The sequence below is a fragment of the Schistocerca americana genome, chromosome 6, assembly GCF_021461395.2.
Source record: "Schistocerca americana isolate TAMUIC-IGC-003095 chromosome 6, iqSchAmer2.1, whole genome shotgun sequence".
NCBI classification, from domain to species: domain Eukaryota; kingdom Metazoa; phylum Arthropoda; class Insecta; order Orthoptera; family Acrididae; genus Schistocerca; species Schistocerca americana.
Window position 1 is genome coordinate 396,713,759 of NC_060124.1, and position 18,922 is coordinate 396,732,680.

Genomic DNA, 18,922 nt, shown 5'->3' on the forward strand with positions numbered 1-18,922 from the left:
ATGTGGGTCCGGAACGGCCTGTTAATGCATCGCGCTTGGTAGAAACACTGGCAGAAAATTGTGTATTAAATTTATCACGTAGCTTCCTAAGGAGAAGGGAACGCAGCTCACCAAGAGAATCTTGGAAGCTAATTTGTAAGTTATTGATGATGTGGGTAGGGACAGACTCAGTGTGCACCAGAGTAATGTGCATGTTACCCATACAACAGCATTGCTTAGGGAATAGGGTATCTGAGAGGTATGGGTAGATGAAGCGGAGCCGTTATTGATTGGATTTGAGGATTTATTTTTTATGTATGGCTTTCAAAAATAATTGCAACGCGGCGTCGTTACAGTAAGTGATTCGCTGCCATATCTTAGACCTTACCGTATACCACAATGTACGTAACCCATATTAGAGCAACAGCTCGCGGATGGAGTAATAGAGGGAAGCACAGTCTGGGTGCAACCGTTGCTATTTTACTGAGAAGGACATGAGATGGGACCAAAAGATGTGGATTCCGTTGTGACTTAGACCATTTAAGTAGCAAAACCATAACCGATGCGTAACTAAAGCCAAAATTCCTGAAACTACTGACGATTTGGCGTAGAGTACTTCTCTGCCTCCACCTTGAGTGGATACTATCAGATACAGGTACATCCGGAGAACAAGTCAGGAAACAGTTCTCGGTCCCTTGGGGCCATTTTCAATATTGTAAAACGCATTCATGGTTGAAAACATTGTCGCAACGTTTCACCATTTGCTGGGTGGAGTGCTGAGGGCATTGAAACCTCACCAGTGCACGATGAACCTGGATGATGTGCAATTTTTGGAAAGAATATGGGAGAGCACATACAGCGTTTGCGAGACATTTTCGGAAGACTGAGCAGCAAATTTACCATTAAATACGGAAAAATGTCGCTTTGCGTTACAATAAGTTAAGTTTTTATATGTTAAGACAGATCCGAGGTTGACACAGGCAGTGCAGGAATTCATAGTTCCTAGTAATATTAAGGCATTACAACCTTTTGTGTGTTTAGACAATTATAGAGAATTCATAAAAAGGTTTGCGGATGTACTGGAACCACTTAAACGACTGTTAAAAAAAGGGTTGAAGTTCGAATGGACAAAGCAATGCTGTCACGTACCCACAGTTAAAGAAAGAATTGACATTAAGCACAGAACTAATTTTTCCAAACTACGACAAAGAGTATCGTATCAAATGACACTTCCAATCAGGTTATAGGAGGCGTTCTCAGGTATGTGGAGCAGCATTCAGCAGCGTATGCTTCTAGGCAGTTTAACAGAACAGAGAGGAGCTATTCGACAACGGGAAGGGACATGTATAATGTGATATACGGTACTAAATATTTCAGGTGTTATTTGCATGGATAGAGTTTGAAGTGGTAACAGAAAATTCATCCCTTAAATGGTTGTTCGGGCTTAAGGACCCTTCTAGTACGCTGGCTAGATAGGCATTGATGTTAAGTGAATTCGAGTACGAAGTTACACACAATCCTGGTAAGACACACAAACCCAGATAGTTGAAGCCAAAAAGTGACAGTGCCCGACACTGGATCACGATACTGCATAATGGCCAGGAGTGCAACAGGCAGACTTGGAATGCAAACAGTATGAGTCACACTATGTGGGACGGGCTATTGTGCAATATTGCGAGGTTGGGACTGCAGGTAGTAGTACCAAGCAAGCTGAAAGAGGAAGTGCTGAAAGAAGTGCATTATCAAGTGTTGTGTTCTGACAAGAGTTGCAGAACAACGAATAGGCGAGTACCGGAGCACTGCTGGTGAAAGTGTAGGAAAAAAGATATGGATCGGTATGTAAGCGGTTACCAGAGGCAACCGAGCTTTTTAAAATGATTCAGCTGAACGATTTTAGGCCGTTCAATAATACTCCAGCTAGGAATCTCTGTTAATGCTTATTTATCATTTTTCTACATATGTGCAAATGACAGGTATCTCTAAACAAAAGGCAGCAACAATAGCACAAGCTTTGGTAAACAGGTGGGTGTTCAAATCTGAGATCCAGAAACTATGATCACTGATCAAGAGACAAACTTTTTCCGATTTGTTGAAGCAGCTACGTAAGTTGCTAGAGATTAAGAAGCTAAGGACGAGGCTACTGCAACCTCAGGCTAACTGTAGGACAGGGTGCACATCGCACAGTCGGGAAAGGATGTTTACCTATCATGTGGACGTACACCGTAATGATTGGGACGTGTATTCATCTTCCATCGTGAGCGTATGAAGTTTGAAAGTCCATTCAATGACAGGGTTTAACACAATATGAGGTATTTTACAGAAGGTGCACGCCATCATTATTTGATAAAATAAGGCCAAAAGCTGACAGGGACGAGGAGTCCGTTAATGAACTTGTTAAGAACGTGACGAAAATGTGAAAATTCAGGGAGCAGATACCAGAGCTCTGGAATGTGAAAGGCGGTTGGGGAATCGTGTGGGCAAATTAAAACAGTATAAAATCGGTCAGTGGGTAATGTTACCAAACCAGTACTATCCAAAGGGTAAGACCAAGAAATCTGTAACTCGTTAGCAAATGCTGATCTGGTAGTTGAGCAAAGTTCGCCGACAAACGCAAGCTTCAGTAACTGACTCTTACAACTATAGTATTTGCGGGGCGCCTGAAGTCGTTTAGAGATGCTTCAGATGAGCTGGTGCATGTGTCGTCCGTTGAGGGTAGGAATATGGGTAGTAGGAAGAAGTACGGAAACTTTGCATGACATGTACAAGAGATCGTGTACGTATTAAGATGAAGGAAGTAGTAGGGAATAGTTTATGTTTGGGTTACACTGTACGTGCTATTTAGAGACATAGGTGAACATCAGAACAGCAGCGATTAAGCGTAGGGGGAAGAAACTGTTCATGGTAGATGTAGGAAAATACTTTTACGTTCATTTGTTAGAAGATTAGGTATTTTAGGGTTGAGTTTTCTTTGATATTTTTGTGTAACGGCAGGCTTCTTGAAGGGGAGAAGGAATTGGTGAGAGTTCCCTGTTTCCACATTGCCACTGGTCGAAGTAGAAGATGAAGATCCTTATCTCAGCAATGTTGCACCTCTTCACCAGGAGTGGAGTGGGGACACTGCGGGTACTACCATTGGAACTTGGAGTACTTTTTAAAAGGTCAGAAGATGCTGTACTCTTAAATAATCGTTGGACACTGAAGCTGATAAATTTGGGAAAATTCATCCAAATAAGGACAAAGGAGGTATTGTTGATCGCAGATAATGGTAGTTACGCGGTGACGTCACTAACCGAACTCTAACATTGTCAGAGGGAAAGTGTTACTATTTTCCAGACCCAGGTGAAGCAAATGGATATCACCATGTGCGAGATGATGTACTTAGGTTAAATGGGTGAGGATAGACACTTGACTTATTGGAGCCGAGACACCATTTTCAGAAAGCAGGTTTGCGCTGCATGGTTTCTGTGAACACTACCAAAACGGTATTAGCGAACTGCTACGAGTAAGATAAATTGCAGGAGCTGAACTTTCTGATCTTCACCTGAGTGGAACACTTTAATATGACGGACAGTGATAGAACAGGTCAGACATTTCACCTGTCAACCTGTGTTACTGTAGAATCGAAGTTTAACATTAAGGAGCCACAGCTGTACTGGCAGGCGAAGCCACTAGCGATCGCTCCAGTGAAAAATCTTATCTGCATGAAAGAAACGTTTAATCCTGACCCAATCCTGTCCTTAAATTGACTGACAGACTATCAAGACAGGCCATTTTGAGTACAGCAAATCTTTTCAGATGTTCAGTACTGTCGTGAGCAGCAGCACACGATGAAGACCATACGCATCACAACTACAACCACTATGTTAATGTTGACTTTTGGGCAGCTACCGTCTATGTATGTCGATGCCTGCGCGCGGTTGAAATTATCGAACACCTCAGATACCGCTGGACCAGTTAATCGTTCTTACATGAGAAGGTACGATAAGCGCAAAAGCTAGATGTAGTGATAAGAGTTATACTGTAGGAAGTAACTAATTGTGATTCGAAGGACTAGAGATTTGGATAGTGTTGAAACGAAAGCTGTTGCTTACCGTACAACATACCTTGAAGGTCCGTTAAGGGGACTTCATGTAAATAGTTGTTTAAAGTTTTCGAGGGATTGAAGGTTGAGAGAGAGGTCAAACGGAAACGGAAGTTGTACACTGAGGAGACAAAAGTCATGGGGTACCTCTTAAAGTAGTGTCAGACCTTTGCCAGGCATAGTGCAGCAACTCTAGGTGGCATGAGGGCAACAAGTCGTTGGTAGACCCCTAAAGAAATATTGAGCCATGCTGCCTCTATAACCGCCCGTAATTACGAAAGTGGTGCCGCTGCAGAATATATGGGTGGCCACATCATTCGCTCAAATTGTTCATAATGTTCTTCAAACCAATCGCGATTAGTTGTTGCCCAGTGACATGTCGCATTGTCATCCACAGAAATGAAGTCCATGAATGGCTGCAAACAGTCTCCAAGTAGCCGAACATAATCATTTCCAATCAATGATCTGTTCATTTGGAACAGAGGACCCAATCCATTCCATATGAACACAGCTCACACAAAGAGCCACCACCAGCGTCCACAGGGCCTTTCTGACAACTTGTTTCCATGGCTTCGTGGGGTCTGCGTCACACTAACCCTGCCATCAGCTCTTACCAACTGAAATCAAGTGTCATCTGATCAGGTCGCGATTTTCCAGACGTCTAGTGTCCAACCAACACGGGCATGAGCTCAACAGAGGGTTGCAGGCGATGTCGTGCTGTTAGCAAAGGGGCGCGAGTCGGTCGTCTGCTTCCATAGCCCACCAACGCCGTATTTCACCGCGCTGTCCAAAGGGATACCATCGTCGTACGTCCCTCATTGATTGCTGCGGTTATTTCACGCACGGTTGCTTGTCTGTTAGCACTAACAACTCTCCGAAAATGCCGCTGCTCTCGACCGTTAAGTGAAGAAATTTTGTATTCTCGGTACTCTCTCGACAATGTCGACCTCTGAACATTGAAATTCTTATTGATTTACGAAGTATTATGTCCCATGCTTGTAACCCGAACTACCATTCTGCGTTCGAAGTCGCAACTTCCATCTTGCGACGATAATCACGGTTGAAGCTCAAGATGTGCAACATCGATCGACTTTAAATAGCCAGTGTTTCGTGACTGTATAGTCACTGTGTTTGACTGCGAAGTGGGAGATCCGCGTTCAAATTTCCCTCGTACCCCCACACAATTTTTCCGCGAAATTACGACCTGTCCGTCCGGTCATTGATGCGTCTGTTCGCTGTATTCAGATTCTTGTCTGTGTTGTGGTGTAACGTCCGTTCGCAACAGCGAGATGTTAGGAAGGGTCATCTAAACCTACTTACCTCCTATTCGTTTTACTCAAGTACAACATGTTACGACTCTTGTGTTCCGGCTTGGAAGTTTTGACTGTTCGCTTTGTTGTAACATAGTTCATGCCCCTTTCTCCATAGGTTTCGTTTATGTGAAAGATCTTTGCTACTTCTCGGATGCTCTCGCTATTCATCACATTTACTTGCTACGGTGGGATATTCTTACCACGTGACTCATACTCTAGAGGCAATGTATAATATGGCAATTGCCAAGAGTGGAGAACATCAACTATCATCGCTGAGGCCGGAATAAGATCATGCAAGAATGGGACCAACGACTGAAGAGAGTCGTTCAACACGACATAAGTGCCACCCTTCCGCAAATTGCTGCATATTTCAATGCTGAGCCATGAACAAGTGTCAGCATGAGAACCATTGAGCGAAACCTCATCGATATGGGCTTTCGGACGCGAAGGCCCACTCTTATACCCTTGATGACTGCACCACACAAAGCTTTGCGCCTCGCCTGGGCCCGTCAACACAGACATTGGACTGTTGATGACCGGAAACATGTTGCCTGGTCGAACGAATCTCGTTTCAAATTGTGTCGAACGAATGGACTGTACGGGTATGGAGACGACCTCATGAATCCATAGATCTTTTATTTCAAGGTGGTGGAGGCTCCGTAATGGTGTGGGTCGTGTGCAGCTGGAGTGTTATGGGACCCCTGATACGTCTAGATACGACTGACAGGTGACACGCACATAACCATTCTGTCTCATCACCTGCATCCATGCATGTCCATTGTACCTTCCTGCGGACTTTAGCAATTCCAGCAGGACAATGCGACACCGCACAAGTCAACAACAACAACAACAACAACAACAGAGTGACTCCAGGAACACTCTTCTGAGTTTAAACACTCCCACTGTGCACCAATGTCTGTCCCGGGGACTTCGCGATACAATGGAGAGCGATAAATCAGGTGCCACAGCAGCACCGAAATTCTGCCTTTGAGGACAGCAGTTCACGGCCAGCGCCCTCCGCATCAGAGCGATCTCCTAACCTAGTAGCCGCGCGCGCCTACGAGAAATCAGGAGACGTACACATCGCTGAAACTGCTCACTCGCGGACGCTTAGTGTTAGCTCAAGCGCGCGCTACTGAGTGAGATAAGCAGTGTCAGTAAACCAGGGCACTCACGTCGAGCGGCCATCCCACCACAGCGGCATTCCGACGTCATCGGCATCACCGGTGGACCGTCTACCAGCAAAGGGCGAATCCAGGGACGTTACAGCACTTCGCCGCCATTGTAGTCCAAGATGAATAAAGTGTGTTTTATCTTGCGGTGAAGTTTTCCTAGTCACCCCTGGAAAGCACCATCGCATGAACTGCCAGTTTACCACCTGTACGCCGTGACGGCTTAACTCGATTCTGGTCGCTGTGTAACTATAGATATATTAATCTCTAAATGATTTATTATTTATGGGTATGGAGGCATCTTTGTAATTTATAAATGACTTACTTTTGTAAGTACATTACTTTGAACAGATAAACGATGGATCTTATTTATTCTATGGTAAGTGACAATGATCAGTCTATTGGAAGTAAAAGTAGAGCAGTGAAAATCAAGCTATTGGATTGAACGGTTGGCTTGGCGTCCTGTGTTGTGATGTGCGCAGCAGTAGCGGGAAGACAGACAGTGGCGAGCTCTTGAAGTGTTAAGAAGGGCTGTGAATGTGAAACTGTGGTGCCAAACAGTACATCGAAGCGGTATTAGAGTGGTTTGATATTAACTGTGATCTTCATTTAAACTTTTTATAAATTAAGCCTTTTGCATTTGCCGCTCTGTTTTCCACTTACTGACGTCAGTTTTGCTGAAGGAAAGTTCACAATCCAAGTAATAATTTTCAATGAATTAATTACGTAGAAGTCTTTAAGATTGCTGCTTGAAAGTGGCATTAAAATCATTATTGCTTCCTTTCATCTTGCATTGTTAAATATGAATCACAGTTAAAAGGAATGCTTATTTAATTCACAGTAAATTTCAGAATTACTCAAAATGAAATTAGCTCCTTCAGAGCTCTGCGACCATACGAACCTATACACTTTTATTTCTGAAGTTTTAAGTAAGTTTATTCACCATCATCTGTGCCTATAACAAGAATATGTTCAACTGACAAATGTAATCACGATATCAAAACGATACCGGAGCTAAGTAGTATTACACGGTATTTTTCAGTAGTGGATGAAATATACGATCGAACCCTTATCTACTGGTTACTTCGGAACCAGTAGTCTATTGCCTCAATTGTTCAGTGACTAATCACTACCTTCGAACACTGTTTGCTTTAGCGAAAACATTGATAACATCCTTATTTCCCAAAGTAAACACAATCCAAACACTACATTCAGTGTTAAAGGCTGTTACGTTCGCCGAAAACTTTGGCGAACGCAAAAGTTGCGATCTGTTTTCGAGCCACGGGCGCGTACTGGACAGGTGCAGCATCAAATTTCTCATGTATCGGCCGGTTACGCTGAACAATAACTTTCGTAAATCAGTGTAAGTGTTTTGACAGCACTTCGCGCATTTAAATGCTCGTAACTCCTGCAACAAACAGTAAGGCCTACTGATCACTAAGTGTCAGTCTCCTACTGACAAGTAAGAAACTTGGTAAGATAGTATGCAACATAAAAACACCAATTTTACGTAAAATTGTAACGGTTCGGATACAAGGTGCACGTGAGCGAAATATTTTCGCATTCGGAGGAGAAAGCTGGTGACTGGATAGATCAACTAACCACAGAAAGTCTCTTTAGAAGATTCGTTGGAACATCCAAGTCTTCTACCAGTAAGACATCAGTTCACCGCCTCCACTATATTTTGAGTGTGATTGTTTGAATTTAATGTATTTGAATTTAAGTTATTTGTTAATGTAATCCGTTGATATTGAATTGAATCGACAGACTTGAAAGTTTTGATTTTTATTATACAACAAGAATTCAACGAATTTTTAGCACTCGTGTGGTGTAGCTCGCCTTCTGTAGTTGATTGTCAACTGCCACTCTACGGATACCTTGTTTAAGTAATTTTTCAGTTCGTTTTGACATGATGATTTTAACAGATGGTAAATTACGTCATCTGCAAACAAACAAAGATGGCTGCTCTGACTCCTAAATCATTTATATGGGTGATTATAAGTGAAGTTAAACTTCCAAAACGCTGTAGAAATAACACCACTGGTCAGAATGACGTCAAATTGCAACGGAGTATTACCGGAGAAGGTGGGAAACTTCGGGCAGAAGATAAAAATAGTGTGAAAACGGATCAATAGATGGCACTGTATGTGTCAGAATATGTAAATGGAAACCTGTCATGCGCACGACCCATTGAAGTTGGTGTAAACACGCCAGGTACATTGCTTTTCCTCCATTCGCGTCTGCGACGTTCGCCATGACTGTCTCAGTGCAGGATCGCGCTCTGCTTGTGAAGCTGTATTACAAGAATGGTGACTGTGCATAGGTCACTCTGCACAAGTTCCGGATACTGAAGGGTTTGAAGAAACGCATTGGCCCGATGAGTGGCGTGGGTCTGGAGAAAATGATTTTAAAAGACGAGCTTTTTTTGGTGTGTGACCTGGTAGAGGGAGAAACGAATTTATTCAATGTCAGTGGAAGCAGTGGCCACAGCAGTGCAGGAGACGAGTGGTGGTGTGCAAACGTGGTGTGCGCGGAGAATTGCCCGAACATTGGACATAATCCCGAGCACAGTGCGTAAAACCTTACGGAACATCCTTTTTGCTATCCATTCAAAATTACCCATGTTCACGAGTTGCTTCCTGCTGACCTGCCAGCAAGAGATAATCAATACACAGAATTGTCGAATATGGGCAATGGAAAATCGACACGCAGATCAAATTAAAATGGCTCTGAGCACTATGGGACTTCACTTCTAAGGCCACCAGTCCCCTAGTACTTAGAACTACTTAAACCTAACTAACCGAAGGACATCACACACATCCATGCCCGAGGCAGGATTCGAACCTGCGACCGTAGCCGTCGCGCGGCTCCAGACTGTAGCGCCTAGAAGCGCTCGGCCACCAATGCTGGCGTCACGCAAATCAACCAGTACCACTTCATCCTGAAAAGATCACTGCGTGGTGCGGGTTTACGGCATCCTTTACCATGGGGCCATATTTTTTCCATGAAGAGATGCTTCCGGTCGTGTCAGCTGTACCGCGCTATGAGTCTTGTGCGCAACCACGTCATTCCAGCTCTCCAACAGCGTGTATGGGATCATTTTTATGCAATACGGCGCACCTCTGGATACTGCCAATCCAGTTAAGCAGCTGCCGAAGCCCATTTCAGAAATGCTAGAATTATCAGCCGCCATTTCCCTACAGCCTGGCCGCCCCGATCACCTGATCTTGATCCGTGTGACTTCTGGCTGTGGGGCTATTTGAAAGATATTGTGTTCAGTGTTCAGATTGCAAACGTAGCTGCTTCGAAGGCACGCATTGCACAACACATTCTGAACGTAACCCAGGAAACACTTGGATCAGTTGTGCAACATGCTATGTCTCGGTTTCAACTTGTTGCAGAAAACGCTGGACAGCGTATTGTACACGTTTTGCGCTAGTCACGCGGAAATTAATAATCCGATGCCTTCTATGTGGTTTTTGGCCTCAGGACAGTTAAAAACCGAATTTTCCCATCTGATGTGATACGACCTTGCCGTGGTGGATGGGCTTACGTAACTAACAGTATCACACCTGTACACCCATGCACCCTGAGTAGTGCAGTTTAACGTCAAACGTACACCTCAGGCATTGTTGTAGCATTCATTTGTCATTTGTAGTCCACCACTATTAAATTATGATGCTTACAGCGCCATCTGTTGCTACATTTTGTAACTATTTTTCTTCTGCCATAGGTTTTCCTCCTCTTATAATATTCCGTTGAAATTTGACATCTTTGATCAGTGGTGTTATTTCTACAGCGGTTTGATAGTTTTGTTATGATCACCCTGTAGATTAGGAACAGAGGATCTGGAACATTTTCTTGTGAGATACTTCAGGTAACACTTCAGCTTCAGTCTGTGCGTTTTTATCAGTTACTTTGGACTCTGACCTGACAGGAAATCGAGTCACACAACTTAGACAGTCCATGCGCACCCAGTTTCATTAGAAGCTGTTTGAAGAAGTGTCAGAAGCATCCTGGATATCTATAAATATGGGGAATGTGCAGTCCACAAAGTATCCGTAACTATACCTCTAAGGATTGCAGTCATATGACTGCACTTGATTAGTTCCATTACAGACGACCAGGCTTTTTACACGCTGAATCTAATCTGAATACCCGCCCGAACTCTCAGTCCAATAACTGGAAGCTTATTTAGATCTATGTACATTCACATAATTTAGGATTTGCAGGGTACTTATTATCAGCTTAGCTTTTGGGAAACGGTTCTGACTTTGCTTTTGATAGCGGAAATAAGACAAGAATGAACAAGACACGTTGTTAGGAATTGTAGAGAGAGAAAAAGCGTTACACAGTGTGAAATGGTGCTAGACATTTGAAGTTCTCAGGAAAACAGGTAATGCTATATGGGCAGATGGGCAATACAGACTTCACAGAAGAACCAAGAGGTGAAAGTAATGGAAGACCAAGAATCTAGTTCTCGAATGAAAAATGTGCATGACAGATGCAAAATAGGTGAGGCACATCAAGGGCGATTTAAAAAGCAGATTAGTACCAGTGGACCTTTTCGCCCGAAATAAGTTTGCTAGAACCAAACTTCGGCCCTAATTTGAGACAGACAATTCTGAGGGTGTGTGTATATACACTGCTGGCCACCGTAAATGCAACACCAAGAAAGACAAGAGGTAGCACAACAAAATTTATTTTGTAGATAACATGTTGACCAAGTATCAAATGATTACGTTTACAGACGTCTGTGACATGTGGCTCCTGCCAGAATCAGCAGCCAGAGTAGCCGTCATTGTTGGAGATCACAGCTGCCACACGTCTCGGCATTGAGTCAAAGCGACGTTGGATGTGTTCCTGGGGTACAGCAGCCCAAGCAGCTTCCACACGTTGCCAAAGATCATCTGGTGTGGCAGCTGGGGATGTAATCTGAGTCACTCGTTGAGCAACCATGGACCACATGTTTTCTATCGGCGAAAGATCCGGAGAGCGAGCCGGCCAGGAAAGCAATTCAATCTGGTTATTGACGAAGAACCTTCGGACAATGCGTGCCACGTGTGGTCGCGCATTATCCTGTTGAAATATGGCTGTGGCCGAGCCCTGAAGGTAAGGAAGGACAACTGGCTCCAGCACCTCGGATATGTAGCGCCGGCTATTTAAAGTACCGGCAATGAGTACTAGAGGCGTGCGAGAGTAATATCCAATACCGCCCCATACCATAATACCCGGTGCCAGACCAGTGTGGCGTTGCATAATGCAGCTGTCCAGCATCCTCTCTCCACGGTGTCTCCACACTCGAATCCGACCATCGTGGTGCTGTAGACAGAAGCGTGCCTCGTCAGTAAAGACAACGTCATTCCATTCTGCCGTCCACATCCGTCTGTCATCACACCATTGGCGACGGAGACGTCTGTGGTTCTGCGTCAATGGTAGACGAAGCAATGGACGTCTTGCGGACAGACCACTCTGCTGTAAACGGCGTCGAATGGTATGCGCAGACACTGGATGATGCGTTACAGACGCAATGTGCTGTGATATAGTTTGGGATGTCACTGAGCGATCCGTCACTGCCATGCGCACAATTTGCCTATCAGCACGTGCAGTGGTGCACCGAGGTGAATGCGATCGACCACGTCGGTCCGTCGTACCCTCCTGCATCCAACGGTCACATATCCGCATTACAGTTGTTTGGTTTCGTCCAACACGACTAGCGATTTCTCTGTATGGTAATCCATAATCTCGGTAAGCCACTATACTTCCTCTGTCGAACTCGGATACTTGATCAAACGATGTTCGCTGTCGTCTACGAGGCATAACTGATCGTCTTGTGAAACAACCACAAGGTAAACACACGTGCCGAACGTACACTCCTCGAAATCGCCAAGCCTTAAATGGCGCTATGAGGTGGCGCCACAGGCGCGCGTGATGTGCGTCTGCGCTGAAATTCTTATCAGTTGCATATCTCATCGCTGCAAACCCATGGTGTAAATTTCACTTGATTCGGATGCTTCCTTCAGGGTGTTGCATTTACGGTGGCCAGCAGTATATATATATATATATATATATATATATATATATATATATATATATATATATATATATATTTATTTATTTATTTATTATTCGTTAGCTGTTGTTACATGAAGTAATTTGTTAAACACAGCGCAATGATAACCACTGTGAAGTTCTTCAGCTCTGACTTCAGATGGGCATTAGGATCGATAACTTATATCGAAGCATTCTATTCAATGCCTACTGTGGCGTAGTGACATCCCTTTGTTAGATGTTTTAGCACTTTCTTTAAACATGCTGCTTGCGGTTCCCAAGGTAACATCCAAGTAACCAGAACTTGAAGGTAATATGCAGGTAAGGTGGAAGTCTATTAATGCCTATCCAATAGACACGGAACACTAAGAGATCTCTCTAGTCCCTATTAGTCACTTCTGAATTCCTTTTTGGTTCGGAAAACGTCTTTAATTGCCTACGATGAACATGTGGAAAAATTCCGCAACACAGTGACATCATCGATACACGCCTACAGCTATGTGCATCTGTTTGAACGTCTTCCTAGAAAATTAGAATGGTACAATTTAAATAACTTGCATTCATTGCACCAGCGACCTACAATGAACAGGTACTAATAAAGAAACGAGTCTTTTTTACTCATAATCTAGATTGAACTGTACAGCTATCCCACCAGGTGCAATCTTTTCTTGCTGGACTGCGTTTCAGTTAAGTTTCCACGAAGCAGAAAATCAGAGTGGAACAATTTATGGAGACAGAATTCAGTATTTTGTCCATCTGTCAGATATCCTTCGTTTCAGTGTCTCGTGGACTAGTTCCACGTAAACGCTTTAAATTAGCTAGAACTTGAGTACTGTTGCGTATCAACTTCAGTATTTGCAGTGGAGATCGAACGTTTGGAAATGATTGTGAATGGACTTACTGGATGTGGATATAGCAGGCGGTAGGCGCGCCCTGGATCTTGTCCCGCCCTGCCCTGTGTTGACAGCGACCAATCCACAGATGAGCGAGGCTGGTCTGCAGACGAAGGCGGTGAAGCAGCCAGCAGGTGGTCCTGGCTTTTGGTCCTCTGCGATTGCGGCGATATTATTGTTACTGAGTCGTCACTCTTCGCAGGGCTCTGCTTCCGTTGCAGACGAGGAGACTTACAGGGAGTTGCCGCATCGAACTGGTCCCTCTGCAACGACGACGGCAATGTGCATCAGGCACCAAATACTGCTCCCCAGAGAGACTATCTAACCATTACCCCAGTAGAAGTTTTAGATGATCAACGAGGTTTTCGAGAGACTCAAATCCTCCAACGATTCGTAACAAAGTTATGGCCTTGAAGCTGTGACTACTAACACAGACCATTCGTGTACACACACTCTGTTCTTACCAGTGAAATTCTTTTCTGAGACACAAATGCAGTAAGTATGAGGAATTTTCAAAACACAGAAAAATGCCAGGAGAATAACTAAAAACAATAGTCAATCTCTGACAAAACACTGTTGATCTTGCTTCGCTATGTAAGTACGTTCACTCATCGCATATGGACATCGAAAACAGCATTGATAATTACTGTAACCAGAAAAGGAGGTAATCGAAGCATTTGGCGTATGGTGCTATAGAAGGATGCTGGAAATTACGTGGACTACTAATGAAAGAAGTAAGGTTCCCAGCAAAATTGGCGTAGAAAGGACCATGTGGAAAAGACTAACAAGAAAAAATATGGTAAGAGATCGAGGAAGAACTCAATGGTAGTAAAGAAAACTGAAGAATGCGCAAACTATAGGGGAAAACAGATTGGAAAACATGAAACAAGTAATTCAGGGCGCAGGTTTCAAGCGATACTCTGCGAGACGAATCCGTGGAGAACCACAATGAACTTATAATATCGACGACTTAAGAAAACTGTACCATGAAACAAGATCTAGACAAATTAAGTTTATTCAAAACAGCACTTTCTAACGAGAAATAAAATTATACATTAAACTGCCGAAGAAGATTAAGGGGGGGGGGGGATATTCATGAAAAACCTACACTATTTAAAAGATGCACCAAATCCACAATTCTGAAGATACAGAAAGGAAATTTTGTACCATGCTTTGGATGAAATTAACACATGTGCTGATAAGCGACTTGGATTATACGTATTTAACTTTTTTGAACGGACTTTAAAAACTTTGTTTTCGAAAGAATAATGCACGTACCTTTTTCTCAGGAACTGTTCAGGAGATTACTACAAAATTTTCTGTTTAATCTCTTTGCACATAGTATGCTTCTGTAATGAGGTTCTTTTAATATGTCCAACAGGATAATTTTAGTAATTTTTTAAAGTGTAATTCTGTAAGCATAACATAAAATCCATGCAAAATTCAAAGGATTTTACCACATCTCAGCTCACACTCAGAAGTTTCAATTTACTCTTGAGACAGTATTTATTGGCTTTATTGAAATAACTTCGTATTTCTGACCTTCAGATACTGATAAAAAATATATAATCATTAAAAAACGTAATTTTCAGGAAATTCAATTCTGAAGTTCACCCTAAAGTTTTTTGATGTCACCTGTTGAAAACGCCCCAGATTTGTACTCAGGGTGTTTCATCCTCTCAGGTCCTCTTTTCTGGTTTCTTATTTTCTTCCTTCTTTCCTTTATCAGGTCTTTAACTGACTTTTCAGCTGCAGAGAGGCATTAAATACAACAGCATCGTAAGTTGCATTTCTGGTAACTGTAGCAGATGAAAAATATGGTTTTAGGGTATCGTTTCCATGTAAGTAAATTTAGAGACTCATTTTGCAATAACGCACTTCTTTAGAAGATCATCGGGCTGAAACCTTTAAGTGGGCTTGACAATGTCCAGGATACAATTTGGAAGCCTCTCCTTGTTAATGTAGAGGTTGTCATCCCTCAGAGCCTGTAGATATTTACGTCAGTTAATGTGGCACAGATGATGAATGGGATGTCTTGCATTAACTAAATTCTGCAAACGCAGTGTGTCTCTCTTTCCCTATTGAATGATGAATGAATGGAACACTTGCGCACATCTCCATCAGTTGTAAAATGCAAAACAGAGTTGTTTCTTCCCAAACAAAGCAGCTGGTTTGGTATATTTTCTAACAGTCACGCATTACCTATGAAAGTAGTGAGTATGCACCATAGCCTTCTAGATATATCCCGTCCAAGTTTACTTGAAACTAATCCATGGAATGTTTGTTCACAAAAATAGTATTGTATTTCTGCTTCAAGAAGTGGACGTAGCAGGACGGTCACGTCACAAAATTAATGGATGCGATTTCATCATTGAAACTTTGTTAACTCACTGACAATGAGTTCTAATTGAAAATTGACATTCTCAGTTAATTTCATTTGTGTCCCCCCTTAAAGAGATTGCTAAAACGTACTTATTTGGAAAGACAATTAACACGATGTAGGGTGTTGGTTATGGTAAGCTGTATACCCGTATCAAGCGCAGGACCATACTTTAGTGACCAACGGAGTCAGGGAGAACCCCAAAAAAATCAACCAGATTAGTTTAAAACAAGGATAATACCATGCAATGCATATTTATTATTTAATGAATGTTAATAAGGGTAGCTCAACTGAGCATGGGAGAAGTGGGTACCACATCATTCTCATAGATGTTTTAATGGGAGAAGGGATATTCTGATTACATATTGAAAAAAATGACCATGGTAACAATTAGATTTATTGTCTTTAAACATGACAATTACCCACTGATACATTGAGAGTGATAATTCACAAACGCACGAGGGATTACGACTGAAGTGTAACCTTCGCACAGGTAGGTGAGGTGGCTGAAACAGTGTTACTGTAGTAATGTGCGAACATGGTCAGCGACTGCTTAAGTTGTTGGTTAAATCTAGAAAGCACACTAAAAGGTGCGATTGAATACCCTAAGACTGCCACAACGCGCATTGAGAGTAACAAGCTGGATGCATGCCTTTGAGTCTGCACACTCGGCTCCTGAATGGAGCGAGTTAACTTCGCGTCCAAAGGGCGTCCGTGCGTGCAGTGGAGACTCGTCTTACCCAGCGGGTAGCGCGTGAATAAATCAGACGGTGGCAGTAGCGGCTGGAGCTTCAGATTCAGCTGTCTCTTGTACAGACGTCCTAGTTGCATCAAGGCTCGTCTCGTCTCGTCAGGCATCTCTAGTGAAGTCTCACTTCTGTCTAAATTCTGCGAAGGCCTAAAGCGAAGGCAATTCCTTCTCGCTCATATGTAGCTCTGCTTTTTTTGTCAGAGCAGAAACTGTATGGCCAATGGTGGCTAAGTTTACGATCCAAAACCAGTGAAGTACGAGTTAAGATATTAAACAATCCCCTACTCTTGGGGATTTTTGCTATGTTGAAGTAAACAGCGCTCTGAGGTGCGGAGAAATGCAGGAAAACCTTTCCCACTCTGTGGTACAGTTCTGAATACAGGCTATCCAACGCTCTGCACTAACACACAGTGAAGAAGTGCGGGCTCTCCAGAAAATAATAGTATGGCCCAATCGGAAAGCTTGATTATGGAAGTTCAAACCGAATGTTATTCTGAGATGATGTAACGAAAATTCACACGGCCTCTGAGAAGTCACATCTGGTGTGGGATTTTTATCTTGCTAAAAGGCATCTATGAAGAATTCGATGTTTCTTCCAATAGAAGAAAAAGGCATCCCATATACCGCCTGCAGAGTGAGCTGGGATACAGGAATGCTAGTCGGACTGCCTGAAGCTGTGACTCAGTCAAGATCTCAACGTTTTTATGATGGCCAACTCCTCTTAAAAGAATTCTTATCTCGTGCAACCAGCTTGTAAGTTTTCAATTCTTTGGAACCTCCACTGTACTACAGAGGAAACAAACACAAAGTGAAGTGGAAACAGCCACTGCTGATGCTAAGCTAATTCTGCAATTTCAGAGTAGTGTAACTGATCAACTACTTTATCAGGAAAATTTACATACCATTCACCCAAATGAGTTAGTTGACAATTTCACAAAAAAGTAACCATCTTACAACTACCTATTTTTCTAAGCTATTAACTCTGTACACTGAAGGATTACTTACTTAACACAGAAAGGTCATGGTAAAAAAAAGAGGTAGCGACAAGCCGAGAGGTAGCGACAAGCCGAGAGGTAGCGACAAGCCGAGAGGTAGGACTACACCATGGCAGGAGCGACACCTGCAAGAAGTGAATATAAGCGTTGCTCCTGCCAGCCTTGGCTGGACATTAGTGGACTATTAGGATGGCCTAGCAGAGTGTGCTACGATATCAGATTGTGGTGATCCATATGCATTGATTGTTTGAACATTGTGTATAGCCATGACTGATTTATGTTGCACGTCGCCCATCGAGTGCGACACTTTTGTAGATTAAAGTTAAGTATTGTCAATCCGCTTTATAGAAATAAAATTACTAATGTTATTTGCTTGAATTATTGTATAGCATTCCAAGAACCCAGCATTCCTTTGGCACCCTAAACGAGACAAGTGGGCAAGACCCAACAATAACCAACATCAACGTAGAAACTCTTGTACAGAGTGTGCCGCTATTTATAGGGACAATGAATATTCTGGAACATGCAAATATTACACACATAACGATGGAAAATCTTCCAGAAATAACAAAGACTAAATATCAATGAACCGTATGTGACATCCGACAAGTGATGAAGGAGACGATGCAACCGAAAGCAACACTTCAGTAACGTTTTCGACAGCCTAAATTTCCGCATAGGAGTAGTAGTTGACAGCTAGCCTTCCGGGGTATGCTTGGCATTATAGTGGCCTCAGACCTTCTCCATGACGTCAGTAAGCGCCATAATTTGCACAAATTTGGCTGTGAAAGTGACACTGCTGGATCCATGTTCAGCACGTCAGTACTGAACGTACCACAAATTCACTATGTAAAAACCTTTGCAATTCGCACGTTTATTTATGTACCCCCCAATGTATCAAAAGTACTTGGACACCCGTGTACAATGCGAAACTGACCACTAGATGCCACGAGAAGCGGACCCACCAGTGTAAAAGTAGGCGTAGGGTATTTATAATTTCAGTAGGAAAGCAGCAGCTGCGTAATGGGTCCGTCAGGAAATCTCAGTCAGTAACTCCAAGTGCGGTTCAAGTGAGTAACGAATCTACAAGGGATATACCAATCTTTATGCAGATGCTTACATCGGCTATTGATAATGTGACTGAAGCGGAAACGCGAAAAAACACCTAGAGCTACAAGACCAGACAGATCTGATGATGTAATGACGCAAAGGGACCGTCGAGCATTGTAGAGGGTGGTTGTAAAAAAAAAAAAAAATCACATGAAATCAGCGGAAGGACTCACTTGTGTGAAGTGCTACCAGCAGTA

General features: G+C 43.0%; 1 protein-coding gene across 1 annotated transcript in view; it reads right to left on the minus strand.

The window, feature by feature from the left end:
* Positions 1–18,922, minus strand: part of LOC124620166 (mucin-5AC-like) — a 65,396-nt gene that overhangs the window by 20,782 nt on the left and 25,692 nt on the right. The window contains exon 3 of the mRNA XM_047146835.1: positions 13,498–13,752. Within this exon, the coding sequence (XP_047002791.1) occupies positions 13,498–13,752 (255 nt within the window). The remainder of the gene's footprint in view (positions 1–13,497; positions 13,753–18,922) is intronic.